This window comes from Tachypleus tridentatus, chromosome 2 (assembly GCF_004210375.1).
Source record: "Tachypleus tridentatus isolate NWPU-2018 chromosome 2, ASM421037v1, whole genome shotgun sequence".
Lineage (NCBI taxonomy): Eukaryota > Metazoa > Arthropoda > Merostomata > Xiphosura > Limulidae > Tachypleus > Tachypleus tridentatus.
Genome location: NC_134826.1, coordinates 28,998,527 through 29,016,840, shown reverse-complemented (window position 1 = coordinate 29,016,840; position 18,314 = coordinate 28,998,527). Strand labels below are relative to the sequence as shown.

At 32.0% G+C, this 18,314-nt stretch overlaps 1 protein-coding gene across 6 annotated transcripts in view; it reads left to right on the top strand.

The window, feature by feature from the left end:
* YME1L (ATP-dependent zinc metalloprotease YME1L) overlaps nucleotides 1-18,314 on the top strand; it is a 140,297-nt gene that overhangs the window by 23,640 nt on the left and 98,343 nt on the right. For all 6 annotated transcript variants that reach the window (XM_076481856.1, XM_076481825.1, XM_076481845.1 and 3 more), the window contains exons 4-6: nucleotides 722-881; nucleotides 6,419-6,526; nucleotides 11,254-11,384. In XM_076481856.1, coding sequence (XP_076337971.1) covers nucleotides 722-881; nucleotides 6,419-6,526; nucleotides 11,254-11,384 — 399 coding nt within the window. The remainder of the gene's footprint in view (nucleotides 1-721; nucleotides 882-6,418; nucleotides 6,527-11,253; nucleotides 11,385-18,314) is intronic.

The window sequence follows — 18,314 nt, the reverse complement described above, 5'->3', positions numbered from 1 at the left end:
AAATATCATAGGCAGATGCACAAAGAATCAAACTATGCTATATGTGGAGGTGGGAATTTATTAGAAATACATTTTCAGGTATGAAAATGTTAGAATACTTGTCCAGATCTGGTAAAGGCCAATTTAGGGTCTTATTAACACACATTTTTTTTCTGGTATTATTTTTTGTCTGTGTAATGTTGTTAAATGTTTTTTTGATGATATTTTTTATGAAGTTATTCAGCTACATTTTAAGAACTGTTATTCACTTGCAGCTTTCTTTATTGATTTGCAATACATATTTAGTGGCTGCATGTTATAAAACTAAAAGCCACTTTACCATAAACTCTCATTTCATTTATTCTAGACCCATTTTCTCCATCATAATTTTGGGATTTTATGTAATTGTCTTTTCTGGTATAAAATTTTTATGGAAACAATGTCTTTCCATATTTTACACACACATTTTCATCTTTTCTCACATATTAATGGTTGAAAATAATGACTAGTTGATATTTTATTGTAAGTTAGTGCAATCAGTTTCCTTTTTCCTGACAAAGGCTTTTGTGAAATAATGTAAAAATGTAAAGGAAAAGTTCAACAAACTGCAGAAGAAACAACTATGTGGAATATTTTAATTTTATGGTATGGTTGGTGATAATAATTTCATTGCTTATTTAAGTTCAGTTTCAGAGAAGAACTTTTGGTATTTTATATTGAACATGTTCTTCCTAATATTTAGGCACTTAAGAATTTTACAAAAACTGAAGTGAAACATTTGTGGAGAAAAACAGAAATTCCTCTCCTTAAACAATCTTTTGCATCAGTATTATCCTCCAGACATTCACTTCCATGGAAAGTGTCTTATATTTCATGTTTCAGTTTTGAAGAAAATAAAAATGGTAAGAGATATTAAAGAATGTGTTTAAACAATTTTTAGTTATTTTACAGTATGGATGTAAAGTGTTGGATAGAGTAAACTGTCTATGCATACAATTGTCACTTTGTCAGCATAAGGAAAGTTCTTTTATAATGTCTGTGAAAGTAAAATATAGTAGGAAATAAGCCTTTATGTATACACATATTTACATTGTACAAGTGAATAATTTAGTAAAGAAATATATTTATTACCTTTAGAATAGATTTATTTTCTCAAATGGTTTCAGTCATTACTGCAATCTTATGAACTCTCTTGACATGGGCTCAGTCAAATTGACCAATCATGTTACTACTTTTACTCTTTTAAAGTTGCTATAGTTTTGATACTACTAACTTTTAATACAGTGTGTATATCTTCACATTATTTGACAGACCTGTAAAAATAACAAGTCTTTCATATACAAAAAAAAATTAGATTTTTTATGAAATGTTGTTAATAAATTAAAAAAAATGTGAGTATATGTAGTCTTTTTGTTTTTACTAGTCCAAGTGCGAAGTGGTTTTCATGTTGAGATTAAAAAATGTTCTTCGTCTCAAAAAATCTTGAATTTCATTTGTGTAGTCTTATATTGAGGTATAACCTCCCAAATACATTTCAAATGTTTGGTTTTATTAAAACTTTGTGTTTTGATTTTTTGAGTACTATAACTCTGTTCAGAGTTGATCAATTTGACCAACCTAACACCTATAAAAAAAATCAAACTATGTCTAAATTAACCTTTTTTCTTTCTAGAACTACTTCAAATCATAACATGTAACTACATCTGTTTATCCTAAGTAGCTTTAAACTCCTAACAGTATATTCCTATTGATACTTATACATTTTTTTGTTTTATTGCTCAATTAACCTTGCCTAACTATTTTTCACACCATAATAAATTGTACATCACTTGGGAAATGTGGAGCTTGTGGTATGTCATCAAATTACATTACTCATGAACTACTCTTGGCTTCTCACATGCATACCTCGTGAAACATTTTTAGTATATTGTTATTTATTTTACTTAATCTAACATTAACTAACTTAAAAAGAATTTTATTTTTACATCCTAGTTACTTTTATAATAATAAATAATTATCATCAAAAACAAGAATTAAAATACTTAGACCTTCTTTTAATTTAAAATTGCATCTACTGAGGGTTTCAGAAGTGTGTACCGTCATTAACTGAATATTTTCTGAAGAATGATATCAGATTTTCTAAAACCAAATATATAGTCATTAATAAACTCACTTGAGAATGAGATCACTCACTTTCTGGGTGCTACTGGCTATTGTGTCTCCAGCAGAGCTGTTTCTCATTTTAGTTGGAACAGAACCACAGGTGTGGGTGAATTCCTGCATCTCCAGCATGCATCACTTGGATGCCATGTAAGTGTTAAGTGCAGCATCAGTTATTTCATTGCATCATGTCTCCAATCAGACATGATGATTGGGTTTCATGAACAGAATATTCTTCATTATAATGTGGCTCAGTGAAAGTCTAAAATCTGACAATGTAGCTATCAGTGTGCTGAAACCATATTCATCTTTACTGTTACATCAGTTGCTATGATAACCTTTACAAGCAAACATAGGTTGGGCAACTCCTTCTGCCTGTACTGTAGAATCTATTCTCATAGGTCTTTGATCTCTACACCTTGGTAGAAGCTGTTCTGCAAATATATCTTCAGGGTTTTCCACCCTCACTTGCTCTTGCCAGCACCATAGCCAGTAGCTTCCAGTGGAGTTGAGAAGTGGTCAGCAACAGCATTTAGGGGTCAAGTTTCAAGTGCTTTATCACTCCTCCCATTGGCTGGGATTGCACAAAACATGTTTTCATCAGGCTCTTGTCTGAGGAGCTGAATTACTCTTTAAGACACTGGATTAGCATTGGAACCACTTTTATTTGAGCATGTCTAACTTGTTAATATCAGTTGGAACAGTGCCTAGCATAAAGTGCTACATGAATATTTCTGTCCAAATTGGCTGGTGTAAACTGTTTTCTACACTTCTTCTTTGGAAAGATCACATGAAATCTTGTTGCCATTCATGCTGTACCTTGATTTCATCATGAGAGAGACAGTCTTCATTTTCAAGTAGGTCTTGCATTTTCACCTTTTATCAATATGATGGCTGGCAACACCTTGAAATCATGAAGTTTTATCCTCTTAAACTCCAGTAATAGAGGGGAGACTGTGTTCAAGATCTTATAGAGCTAACAGCTGGTGTCAAGAAACTGGGAAGTTTACAGTTTCCTCAGGATACTTTTCAGCATACTTTTTAGTTTGCCACGCATGTATTGTGCAGTGAAATTCTCAGTTACCTGAGCAAGGGGATCCAGTTATTCAACAGGATACAAATAACCTTTCTGTTTTTTGTGTGACCTACAAAGCATTTTCCATGAATCTTTGGGAACAGTTCTGTGCTTTCTTCCATTTGTGCAAAGTGCTCCAATGCATTTTTTCTAACCCAAACTCTACTAGTGGAGCTTAGGAGTTCTTAACACCATTAATTTCCAGTTGATGGAATGGTGGACAGAAATGTTTCCTCAAGAGTGATTGTGTTCCTCCAAACTTGGAGAAGAGGGCGAAGTTGAAGGTCTTCCTACTTGGTATCCCTGGATGTTAGTAGGAATGGTGCCAACCTCCAAGAAACGTACTTGTAATTCTTGTATAGGTTGTTGATCAATGTTGTTTTAGTCCATTGGTTGTGGGAGGTGGTCCCCTATCTTTTCATAATTCTGAATGCAATGTGATCCCCTTTCTCCTCATAATTCTAAACTTAGTGTCGTTCCATTGTTAGGTCTTTGGTTGGGCAAAGGTTTCACATCTACTCCATAATTCCAGGGGAAAGTGGAATACTCCTTGTCCACTTGGTTGGGGAGTGAGAATAAATATTCATAATTCCAGACCAGATAAGTTCTGTTACTTTGAGTATGGCATACACAATCCTGTTTAGTATTATTGGAAATACATTTTCCACTTAGAAGAATGTTAACCTTCTTAAGTTGTGCATGTGAGAAGCTTGTGTGTTACATCATTCAGTGTTTTAACATGAGCTATGTGTTTATTGAGTAATTTGCCACTTAAGTGACAGTGATTTTAATTGAACACAAATTAGAGGGAAATAAATAAAGTTATGTTAAAACAAATGCAGGAATTAAGGATAAACAGTTGTATTTTCATGTTACAATCTGTAGTCATTGTAGACTCACACACACAAAGAAAAGAAAAGGTAATTTAGTTTTTATTTCATATTTTTTATGGTGGTTACATGTACAGCCAATTAGTGTCAAATTGCAAAGTTTTGCTGAAAAAAACATTTGATATTTATTTTAGAGGTTTTAGGTAGTACACAAATGAAAGTATTTTTAATTGTAATATGAAAATTAATTTACATTTGCATCAGTCAACAGTTATGTATACTAACCCTGATGAAACTGCAAAAGTGAAACATTGGTTAAAATATTAAAACAAAGTGTGTGTGTGTGTGTGTATTTGGAGTGTAAATGTCATTTTTTCTTAACTTTTTATCAAAATGCCTTATTCTGTGTATATGCAAACTTTCTTTTTACTAAAAATAATAAATCTAAATTTTTGTATTGAAAAGACTTTGTAACTTTCACTGGAAGCTTGCCAGATTTTAAGAAGATAGTCTAAATATGTCAAATTTTATAGTATAGAAGTTGATAATTACTTTAGGGTAGCAAGGTAAGTTATTTCAACTGAGTTTGTAACAAGAGAGTTAATTTAGCATACAAGCTTAGGTTATTTACAGAAAATTAGTGTGGAATTTGTTGTTTTCTTGTTAAATCCATAATTCTGTGTTGATAAACACATTTTCATGATTGTATTAGCTTTTATGTCAATACCTTCACTTAAAAGAGTGGAATTATAGTTGTTGAGATTTAAGTGTGGTATTTACAGGTCAAAATTTTCTCAAAGGGTATCGGGTAGGTTCACTTTATAACAGGAGGGTCAGTAGGATAGAGTACAGAGTAAGTCTGAATTTAATTAAACTACCTGAGGTGGAACAAAGAAATAGAAAGTACACAGTGCGTTATACATAAATATTGTAAACAATATTTATTTAAATTATTGGACAAATGCAGTTTGCATACATCCAATAAGCCACTGGATAGTCTACTGCTATTGGAGTTTCTTGATTAACAGATTTTCTTCACTTATTTGTAACTCACTTTAAATATTGTGTACACAGTTTATATCTAACAGTTCTTACTAGACATGAAACTTCAGATTTACATATAGTGACTACCTGTATGCAAGTGATGTAGTTACTTATGCTGAATATAGGGGAAGCCATAAACTTTAAGTACCATCTGCTCTACCAGTGAAGGACACTGATGTTGATAACCTTGCACAATATGCAGTCTTGCAATAATACACCCCACAGAGGCAGGGGTAGGAGAATTGGTATTATCTCTAGCAAACAATAGAGGAACTAAAACAAAGTCAACTTTATTACTATGGATTATATGTTATTCAAAGAATGCATAGACTCAAAAATAAAGAATTTTTAAAATTATATTAAATCAGAAAGCAGAAAAATGCATGATGTACCTGCATTTGTGAACAGTATTTACCAATAGCTTATTTTAGGTTTTTATATCTGATTTATATTATTTACACATCAAAAATAGTTAAGTAGGTAAATTGTCAGCAGTTGTATTTGTGATGATTTCTTATTGTAAGCTTTTATTTTATTTATTTTTTGGTGGTGGTGGGACAGGTTGGCAGAGGTAGAAAAGTCTCAGTAAGGATGAAATTAACCCATTTATAAAAGGAAAACACTTATTATTGGATTGTTAAAACATTTCACAGCAGAAAAATGTGTGTTGTATTGTCTTTACTGCAAACATGTTTTACAGATTTATAGATACAGCAACTGCTTTTTTGGCTTTCAGTAACTCAGTGATAAGTCTGAGAGGTTATGCTGCTAAAAATAGGGTTTTGATACACATAACAGCTCAAAGTGTAGCTTTAATGCTTAACAACAAGTAAAATGAAAAACTGCTTTCTCCATATGTTAAAATATTAAAGAAAAGAACTAGAAAGTGTAAAGCAAGTAATTTTTATTCTCTTTCTGAGTGTTTCACTAATATCATCAAAGTATTAGTTATTAGTTTGAAATAAATAGCTGTTGGCTGGGATTATTAATTATACTTACTGGATCTAACTCATTAAGTTACTTGTGTATTTACAAGGTATATCATAGTTATCTGTTAATTTATGAACTTTCCCATCTATATTTTTACATGACATTGAAGTAAAAGTAGTCTGAAATAATGAGTAGTCAATAATGTATGAAATAGCATTAAATAGTCATTGCTGCTGTATAGTTTTCATATTAATTGCAAATCAGTTATGAAAATGGTTGAACAATAAAAAAAACTTTTTCTACATGTGCAAAATAGTTTGATAAAATAATAATTTTGTTAGAGTAATTTTTTGTCATATTAATATTTTCACAAAAGCAAACCTTTAACATGTTATTCAAGGTTTTTTATCCTCTGAAGTATGGACACAAGACATAAATGTCGATGTTATAAAAGGCTGGACCTATTGGAAAATGCCATTCATTTCATTTTCTTCTCATGCTTCATTAGGTAAGTGTTATCACTCAATTTTTTTGGAATAGAGTAATTAAAAATATTTTGTTTCCAGTCACTTGTCTTTTTAAGGCATTGCAGTCATGATTTATCATATTTGTTATAATTAAAACATTTGCTTATCAGCAAATGATTTTTGTAATATTTTATTAATAGTAATTACATAGAATAAAATGCTACAGCAAAGCACACTATAAAGTAATTAAAAACATTTTAATGCTGACACAAGTGAATTGGGTCAGTAAGTAAGGCCATGACAAATCTCAGGGCAATGGGACACATGTTTAACTGGAAAATGCATTCCAGGACTGTATCATTATTAGATAATAAAAAAGGTAAAATAGTCAGTTTATTTTACCAGTAGGAAGCATAAGCACTTCAATTTATGAAGTATAGGATGTACTATCAAGATCAGTGTTCCCTCTAAGATGCACATTTCAAAACAACCAAACAAGTGCCACTCATTTCATTATTCTAGCCATGCACATCCTCTATAATGGTGAAGAGTTTTAACATGTTGATGGTCTTAATGACCCTATGATAGACTTTATGCTTGCATCCAGTAATTAGAACTTTTAAGTTCATCCCATTTGTGATATTTTAATCCCTTGAGAGAATTGTTACATATTATGTAACTCATTATCTCTTAAGAACTGTAGGCCATTCACCATCTGTTACATGGATGAAGGGGGCCTCATACTCTTTGTGGACTTGAAGTAGTCATATGTTGTTATGTGTTCAAAATCTTTCCTTTATCAAGAGCATAGAAATGTCTGAAATGTTTCAGGGTGTTTGTTAGTTTATTTCATTAGGCTCATTAAGTTGAATTTGTCAATGAAGATAGATTTAATATTACTTTAAGTTTTATAATTTAGCATGTCCAGTGTATCCACTAGCCTTCAATCCTAGTGAATCTTACACTAAAACAGCTGCATTTGGGAAAATGTCTGAACTGTGTGATAGACTTTTAGATTTTGGCCACATGATTCAGTCTGCAGCTGAGAATGGTGTTTCAGTGAATAAAGACTGTAAATTGATACTTGGAAAATGTGCATTTGTGTGTCCATGAGGTGGAGCTTGGTAACATTATTAGCAGATAGAAAGTACCTTCTGGTTGTACATCCATCTTCTTTGTTTTATAATGCTGTTTTGTTCTCTAAGTTAAGTTAACTGTTGTTTCAACTCTAAACTGAGATTAAGTTGAGGTTCTGGTGTTTGTTTAATTTTAGGAAGATTGTTGTCAACCTCTCTAAGTTAAGATCTTAGAGATGGTGAATATTTCGATTTTGGATATCTTGTAGCTAAAAAAGCTATTTTATCAAGTAGGTTGTGATAACTTCATTAGTGAATGTACTTCACAAATGACAAGTCAGAAGCTTTAGGAGGAATTATTCAAAGATTCAGATTTAGCTTTAGCACAGTTTTTCTTGCGATAATAACAGTGATCCTCACAGGTTAGTAACTGAAGTATTGACATTACAAACCTATGACACTTGTATAAACACACTAGCAGCTGAATCTACACTGATTTGGCCTTAAATTATTTGTTTTACTTGTATTAATGGTTCCATTTACACTTTGTTTTGATTAATACAAGTTTTTTCTTTTCTTTTCTGTATTTTTTGTGACAATTGTTAAGCTTCTGTATGACCTTTACTTGAGGTTTAGAGTGGATATCGTGCTTTAATGTTTCCTCACAAAAACAATTTTCTGTTTATTAGTTTCAATCATTAATGAATAGAAAATGCCAGATTTAGTGATAGGATTGGTTTTGAAACTGTTACAATTTGTGTATAAGACATTCTCTCTTGTATGGCTTTAGTGGTGAACTATACATTTATTTATTCAGCTGGTTTATCATAACATTAACTTTTTCTGAAATTTATTGTTCTTGGCCAAGGTTTCAATTTTTTTTTCATTTTTGTCATACTTTTTATTGTGAAAACTGGTAATTTAAATACATTTTTGTTGGGAGTTACATCAATACTTCATTTATTCAATGTCATATATATAAAAAAAATAATTAAAAGTATTCTTCATATTGCATGCTTTTACCAAGTGCCTCAAGAACTGTAATAATTAAGCTGTTATATGACATACTTGGAGAATTGTGTTTTTCTTATAGCAAAGCCACATTGGGTTATCTGCTGTGTCCACTGAGGGGAATTGAACCACTGATTTTAGCATTATAATTCCAAAGACGTACTGTTGTCCCAGTGGAGGATGCGTGGAGAATTAACCAAATGCTGCATTCTGCTAAACCTGAATAGTTTACTGTACAGTTGAAGAGCTGCTCAAAAACTTTGAAATATGTCAAAGCTCTGTCCTTGTACAGAGAGTTGAAGAGTTGCCACTAATCTTTTTCAGAATGTAGTAGATTTAGCACTGTCATTTGTTGGATAGATATTGAAAGAACTTGAGGATGTATTCAGAATCAATATTGTTGGCAGACAGTGATGTATTTGGTCTTATTTCTGGTCTGTTGTGTTTATTGGGCAGCTTACTTTTTCATAATTTAAAATGGTGAATTTTGGTATCTACCAGTTTAAGGAACCATGACAATGGCAGTGATAAAGCATGCCAAAATGAACTTATGAAACCAAATTGAGAATGTTGTATGGATCAGTTTGTACATTATTTAGCAAATGGCATGTATGACTATTCATGGCAGTAATTTATCTGATAATTCAAATATTGTGATATTTATGTGTATCTTGTTCATTCAAGATGTTTATGAACTGATGAAAGTATTAAATGGTTTAAAACCTAGGACGTTTATAAATTCTTTGTGCAATGGGTATCAGATATAAAATAGATTGTGATTGGAGGGTGTTGTCTTTAACTGCTAAGATAAATTTTTCTTTTTTTTGTAACTCTTGAAGTCTGTGTTTTTGTGACTAATTGGTAATGATTTTATTCATGATGATGAGAAACCCTCTTGAAGTGAAAATATATCTCAGGATGGCTGGTATGGGTATAAACATTTTTACTAATAAAGCATAGAACAATGTTTTGACCTTCTTAGGTCATCTTCAGGTTGAAATGTTGTACTCTGCTTTATTAGTAAAAATGATGATGATTTTAGCCATTGATATAGCATTGCCTGTAGCACATGACCCCATCATTCACAGTAAAGCTTGTGTAGACCAAATAGAATATTGCAAGTGGCAATTAAGGAAAGCCATTATAAAGAAAAGTATGGATGGCAATGTATAATGTCAATAGGTTGGAGTTATGATTTGCAAAAAAAATTGAATTGAAAACAAGATTGAAATATAGAATGTTTCAGTGACAATAACTAACAATATAATACATGTAAAGATTTTCCACAATAAGACACCATTTGTTATTTGTGAATTTGTTTAAAAGCATTTGAATTTTCACTAGTGAACTACTGCATATTTTTTGTTTATGTGACAATGCATAATTTGGTGAATCAGATATCTGAATTGTAGATTAAGAAATATAATATTTGTTAAGCAACAAACAAGACACTAGGGACAGGAAAGATTAAAAAGTGAAGATACAGATGAGCTTGCAAAGCTTGACAGAATAGGATTACTAGTTTGGATATTGTTTTCAACTTGTGGGATCTCATACCACAGGTATGCTCTTTTAGTTGAGATATCAATTATTATGGAGATTTTGTAGTGCTGGACTGGTTGAGTATGGATATGGATGCTCTGTTAAGTTTTTCATTGTTTCTAAATTCAAGGACCATACCAGAATAAAAATGTAATTTTAATAAAGTAACAGTTTTTATTTAATGTAATAAGAAATATCTAAGAACAAAATTATAGACTTGACATTTGGATGATACAATGCAGTAATGAAATATGTGTCAGCAGTGAACATGTTTGGGTATAGTAACATTCATGTCAGTGCAAGATACTGAAGTACATCTGAGAGTATAAAAGTACATTTGAGGGCTTAATGTTATATTTTTCAACTATGGATATTTATCATCAGGTCTTATTTTATGACTGTTTTGTCCTGTATATATTATTACAATTTACAGTTAGTCACATTAATTCAGTACTGTTAATATAGCTGAAAGTAGTATGTGCACTTTTAAAAGCATAGGCAAAAATAACTGTGCTTTGAATCAGTAGATAGTTTTGTTAAAATATGCAGTTATTTGTGATATTAGACATACAAATTTACTGTAAAGTATGGTTAGTTTTGTTTTTTTTACATTTTTGTGTATGTGTGCACATCAGAAAATGCTTTTTCAGTAAATATTTGACTCAGGAGCAGCATAGTTATATCTTTCATTCTCCCAAAATTGTTAAGTTATTCATCAGTGTATTTACATTTTAACTAAGTAGAAGAACAGTTGAAATTTTAATGATCTATGGTATTTCTTCAGCAGTGTTGTTGATGGACCATAAAAGGTTGCATGTGAAGCTAAAACATGCAGTATTTAGTGGTTTCATGTGGCTTTTTTGAAAATGACGAATAAACCCTGTGACAAAATAAATAAAGGAAATAAGACGTCAAACTGCAGTACAAACTAACTTTAATATCTGATCAGATGTGCATTATTCTAAATAAAAGTTTTAAGTATTATTAAAAATTCAAATTGCATAAAGCACATTTTTCTACAAGTGAAATTTCTTTATTGTGATCACAGCTTCTAAATAACATTAGGACTACCTCGTAAATAAAGTTTTTGTCTCTATTATAGTTGCACTTGAAAGTAAATAAGGTTTCTATTATAACAGGTGTTCAGCCAAGAAGAGGATTTAAGACAAAAACACAAAGAATAGCATCAGGTCTCAGAACATCAGTAACAGAGGTGGAAGGCACAAGCATGGGGGGCAGAATTGTTGGTCTTCGTGGTCGGAAAGAGAGGGTTAGAGAATGTTTTCATTTGTGACATTAAAACAAGGGACTGTGATTATACTTGTCTTTGAAAACGTTTCATTGAATCTGATAACTACTTGAAAATCACCGACATTGTATTTTTATTTCATTGCACTATAAGGATCTAAGTGAGTGTCATGATCTTTTTACAGTTATTGTTAGAATTCACTTAAGCTAACTATTTACCAATTTATCTCAATAAACTTGGCATTAATACATAGTTACTTAACCAGATATTAATATTATATGAGTTTGAATTTTTAACTCTAATGGAAATATTTAAACCACTTCTCAATCTTTATTTCTGTGTCGTGGTATTTGTTACCTCCATCATCAAAGGTGGTTGATTTATTTATTTACCCTTGGATATGTTTGTGTTTGTCAGCAGTATTTCTCCAAAATGGATGAATGGATATGGACGAAAGTTTTAAACATTAGAGTATGATGCAACTTAGAAGTAATTAGTTTTTGGAGAGTAAAGGTCAGAGCAGTGTTATGAAAATTCAAGAAATTCTCATTTGTTATTATGGGGACCAAGTTTTTACACTATTTTTGCTATAGAATGCAGTCAAAACTGATTGAACTTTAATAAAACTTGATGGACATGTACAGAATAGTATTCCTCATTGTCCTGCCAAAAATGATTAATGGTGTTTTTTAATAATGACTGACAAAAGAATACATTACATATTTTCAAGGATTTAATATAATTAATGCAGCATAGCAGAAGTGTATGTTTTGTAATTATGTGTCCTTCTAGTTTGTTCTGAATTGTCCATTTTATATACTCTTATTTCCCTGACTTGATGTCCTGAATTTAAGATAACCTATACATTTATGTAAAAGAAATTGTGTAAACATAATCTAATTTCACAGCCATCTGTCTTGCATCATGGAGAAATATATCTGTAAAGTAAAAATCCTCTTTTTTCACATCTTTCTTCCAAAAATGTCATTTTTTTAATATTTATTAATTTAAGTATCTATAATTAACACAAAGAGAACATTTTAATTTATTAATTTTTGTAGTTCTTATCAGAGGTATGTTTTGAATTATTTGTCCTACAGATTTGTGGTTTCTGTAATCAAGATCACCTGACCATATAAAAGTTATTTTAATCTACTGGTAGCTTAGTTAGGAAGTAGTTAAGTTATAATAGTTTTAGGTCATGTTTTTTTGCATGTTAGTATTTTGTATTCTTAGTTGCATATTTGAAAGAAATTGATTGTCATTGGTAAAAAAAGTAGGAATAAATTTCGTTAAACAACATGCCAGTCTTGAGTTGTAAATCTCTTGTTTTTAGGAGGTATATTTATTTAATGCTATAAAAGTAACTGAACTATAAAAATGAGAAACATAATAAGATACAGGATAAAACATAAATTTCAAAACATACTTATCTCCTCCCCAATTATTGCTTATTTTCTACTGCCATTGTACTAATTTAAGCATTGTTCTGTTTTTCTCACTTGCTTCATTATTTTATACTCCACTTAATTGCCCTTGGCAATATTTTTATCATAACATTACCTACCTACTCAGTGAACCCTCTCCTATTACTGTATATAAGCATCTCATTCAGATAATTTATCAATTTTTTCTCAACAATGCATTGCTAACAAGTTTCCCATTATTATGATCATTCAAAGATTCTTTAAGTGTTTTTGTTTTGTTTTCGAGTTGATATTCGTGATAATAGTTAAAAAAATCTTTTGTTCTGATAGGTAAACCATTTTACAGTATGAATTATTGGATTATTATTTTCAGCATGGGGGCAAACAAGGTTGTTTTTTTTTTTGTTTTTTTTAAATCCCATCTCCAAAATCTGGTATAGCACAACAATCAGAGTTGAGAGAATACTCAGTGGATACTGTTTGTGATCTTGTTCATGGTGAGATGAAAACAAATGTTTGGTTTTGTGGGAGTCCTCTGAGGGAGTTCTGAGGCTGTAATTGAGTGTAATACTCAACATTCTGGAGAGAATTTAGATTTTCTTTTTCCTGTGCCTTCTTTTATTCTGTGAGCTTTTCAATCTCCCTGTAGGACAATGGTGAGTTTGTGGACTTGCAATACTCTGTGGTCTGGGGCTCAATTACCTGTGGTTAATTTAGTATATAACCCAAGGTTGTTTTGTTCTAACACAACACATTTACCAAATAAAATGTTGTTCCAATCAACAGCAATCAGTACAGTCTTTAAATGACCTATCAAAAACAAACACAAAGCCACTTTAGGATAAGCTGTCTTTGGTTTGTTTTCTTCTATTAGTTCATTGAGGTGTTTGATGTTTAGGCTTTTGAGTTGCTTTTGAGTGTGCACCTAACTTGATGGCTGACAAGTCTGGAAGCAATATTTTAGTTTTCTCTCATCTGCCGATATTGTGGTTCAAGCTGGATGGCTTACTTCTTGGTGAAAGAGCAGTAATGTCTTATCTGAAACATTGTCAGTACTTCATGATTTAGACTACCACTATCAGGTGTAAGCATTTTTTGACTTTCAAATTATATATCTGCTTCTCAGATTTTGGGGGTTTTATGGCAGAATTTATGGTTAATGTGATAGATCAATGTCTCCTGATCGGATAGGGTGAATCTATGGACATAAAACTCTAAAATTTTGCATTTTATTTCCCTTTCACTTCACTCTGTTTGAAGACTTTCAGGATCAGTAACTTTGTTGTTGATGACTTGAATCTATCATTAGCTTGCACGTTAGTTCAATTTTCAGCTTCTACTTTCCTTCTCTTTGTCGTTTGAGACCTAAATTTCATTGGCTCCTATAGGGTTGATACTTTCATCTCTTTTTATGGGTCCCATTCTCAAAATCAGCTCCTTTTTACACTAGCATCCAGAATAGATTTTAACAATGTGCAAAGATTCTGCTTCTTGGCTAGATTGACATTGGTGATTATTGCATACATTTAAGGTCTGTAGGGGTTTGATTCTGAGAATTTCTGGATGTGTGGTGACCTTAACCATGGATCTAGAACCACTGCAGATTTTTGAGTCAGGATTGGTCTTTCAAATCACATCTTTTCCCATTATTATCTATCCACACTCCAGGGTTTCTGTCTCATACAGATCAGTGTGATTTAGAACTTAGTTCTTGGGCTATCAGAGTTGGCCTGGAGTTAGTGAGAGAGTTGTACCAATTCTTCAGAAGATTTATTCCTGCTGGTTGTTGGGCATATGGCGACAGGCGATTGATGTTCAGTCATCAATCTTTCTCATCTGTATCAATATTTAGATTCTTCAAGGTTCACAAGTTACTGAGTTTTCAATCTGAGTTGACATTTTCCACTGGGGATGCAGATGTTCAAATTTGTTGTAGTCAGCTTCTATCTACACATTGCCATATCGGTAGAATCTCACCTCTTTTGACATTGTTATGCATGAGGGTAAGTACTGCAGTTCTGGGTTTTTACCTTTAATCTTGCATCAGCTTTACATGGTTTATACTGTATTGTACAAGTTTTTTTCTCACTTCCATTTCATTGTACTATGCACACGTCATTGCATGGACGATTGGTTACTGTTGGTGTACTATCTTGCCAGTTGTCAGGTAATCACATGCTGATTCTACATTCAGAAACAACTTAGGCAGGCTTTATTTTCAGTGCTGAGACTTCTGTTCCTCTTCCAGTTCTATATGTCATCAGTCTGGGTATTTTTGTCTTGTTTCTCAGGTGGGCTCAGCTTCTCCCACCTGGCTCAACACTATTAAGTAGGTCTCCTGACTTTTATCTCCCTTTTTCTTATTGCAGGATGATTCTTTCTTTTCTAGAAATATAGATACCACTTTCATTCTTATGTCTATAGGAAGAGATCACAAGAAATCCCTTTAATGGTTTTATGTGGCCAAGAGATCATGAGTATTGATTCACTGGATTCTCCAGTTTCCTTAGGATTATTATTTGATCTTAAGGGGTTGTTCAGTCAGTTCACTACTATGATATAGACTCCTCTATTGGCACTGTGTCCAGAGTTCCATTTATTTACAGATACCTTTCTCCATGGATGGGGCACATATACCAACATTCAGCAATTTCAGGGTCTGTGCATGGATGAAGAGGCTTCCTTACACAATGTTTTAGTTCTTGCTCTTCAACAGACAATGCTTTATTGTCTGAGCTTATTGAAGGGAAATTCGTGAGACTTCACTTTCACAATTCCATGGTGTTGTTTTGTCTTTTTCATTGAAGAGGCATTTGACCCACGGCTTCTTGTTTTCAAATTTTGGACCTCCTTTCTCTTGTTGTGATTTACAGGTGATCCCTCTCGTTGCAAGTCAATTTTTTCAATCCAAACAGATTCTCCTGACAAAATAGATGCTGTATCACAATATTCCATTGGATTGGCTCCCATTTTGCAACTCAGATTGGTGGATTAGCCTCTAATTGTTTCACCCAACTGCTGCAAATTTTGTCTGCAATACCTTATCTTCAGGCTTTGGGAGTAACATAACATAATATTTATAGACAATAAGGGAATGCTTGGTCCATCTTGGCTGTTCTATTCTCTAAGCTAAACAAAAGCTATTAAATAAAAACAAAAATTAAATCTAGCCCTTATTATTCATATATCTGTCAAGCTGTCTTTTAAACTCACTCATAATTACTGCCTCAACAACTTCTGAAGGCAACCCACTTCATATGGCAATCCACCCTATTTTGAAAATAGAATTGTCCTTGCAAAAAACTGCTTTTTTGAGTGGAATAAGATCTTTACCACTTTAGAATTCCAACTTGCTGTGGTTGTGGATGATGGGGGCTTCTTTCCAATTAATTTCCACTAGAAAGATAGCTATGACCATTCATTTGAGAGTTGGGAGGCAGTATTCTGCTGATGGATATGTTACATGAATTTCACTGGAGTTGATCTATTTATTACTCTTGGATATGGCTTCCTGATATTATCTACACTGTCACAGGAGTTGATCCAATACTCTCCTGGATGACATGGCCTTCTTACACTATTTACATATTTAACAATGCCCATAATCACTGTTGTTGATCTATCATCTTACAATCAAACTAAAACTATGTAAAAAAAACCTTTGACATTCATATATCTCTCATGCTTTCTTTTAAACTTCTCCAGATTTACCACCTAAGCTACATCCGAAAGCAACCCTTATTCAACAGAATAACCACCCTATTTGAAACATAAAATTGTTTTTGTTGAGGATGGCTTCTACCTTGTGTAAATCTATATTTTCATCCCCTAGTTCTATAATTCTTGCTGTTAAGTAAGAAAAATGTTGATGCATCAGCATTATAAGTTCCTTTTACAATTTTAAAAAATTCATTCAGATCCCTTCTGACTTTTTTTTCAAGAGAAAACAATTTTAAGGATCTTAATTTCTCCTTATATATCAACCCCTCCTTCCAGAAGTCATTTTAGTAACCCTTTACAACAATTCAGTGTATTTTTAAAAGGTAAGGAGCTTAAGACTGAACACAATACTCTAAATGTGGCCTAACCAGTGACCTATACAATTAAATTATAACCTCTTTGGACTTGTATTCAATATTTCTCTAGATACAACCTAAAATTCTATTTGCCATATCACTTGCAACAGCACACTTCTTGGATGGCTTAAGAGACTGATCAACCATGACACCAAGATCCTTTTATTTCATGACACTGTTAATGGTATTTCAATCCTAATTTTACTTAAGGTCAAATTATGATAATCAACATACAGTATCTTGCATTTACTACAATTAAATTCTATTTGCCATTTACATGCCCATCTCATTCAATGATTGAACTTCTTTTTTAAATCATGGTCATCAACACCCAAGACTTTATTGTTTGCAAATTTAAGTATTTTTTTGGTAATTCCTTCACCTATGTCAAAAAGAGCAAAGGTTTTAAGAGTGAGCTCTGAAGTACAACACCATTTGCAATATTAATCCAGTTTGACTGAACTAGTTATAACAACCCTCTGCTTTATTCCCTCAAACCACTCTTTTGTCAAATTAGTTAACATATCCCCCACACATACAGAAATAGGTTCTTTACAAGCCTTTTATGTGCTACTTTGTCAGATGCTTTCTGAAAACCCAACATTCCATCAGGACAGGATTACAACTCTAGGACTTTTCTCCAATTCATATGTTACTCAAGGTACTAAGTTTGATTTGTTCCAACCTGTTGTTGGGTCATGTTGACTGTACCACTTGCTATAAAATCATCATTGCTCAGACAAGCTGTAATTTGTTTAGCTTTCCATGTTGTTTGTTTACAGAGCTATCAAATAAAAATCATACCCCTTCTGTCACATTTCCTCTTCCAGGATTTGTTAGTAGTTTTCTTTTACATTTAATTGTATATTACCTATAACTAATAGACAGTCAAGATTTTATGTCTCAAATGAAGTATTGTGTTATAACATTGTGTTCTGAACAGATAAACATCATTTTAATTGAGAGTACAACCTTTGTTCCCATATGGTTATCTTGGATGAATTTTTAATGGCTCTTGTTGTATAATTAAAAAAAAAAATTTTGAGAGCTAAGGGAAGTTGTCTACTTTTTTCGTATTATTTGTTTGTTTTATTGTTATTCTATTTTGTAAGGACTGTTAACAAATAGTATAAAAAAGGTAGCCAATGAGGAGATACACTTCCCTGGTAGATTTAGTGAATTTATTGATATCTCAAAAAACTAAGAATATAGAAGTATCAAATTTTATATTCTTGCTTATATTTGTGTCTCAAATTTCTTGTACAATCTGAATGTCAAACTAGGAAAGATATAAAGGAATGCATTGAAGCTATAGTTATCATGTGGCACAGAAAAGTGAATGTTGAGAATTTTTTAAGCATTTACTTTTAAAAATTAAGGAAGTAAAAGTTAGATTATATAAAAATGCAAATTACAAACTACATTTTAATGCCAATTTTATTGATAAT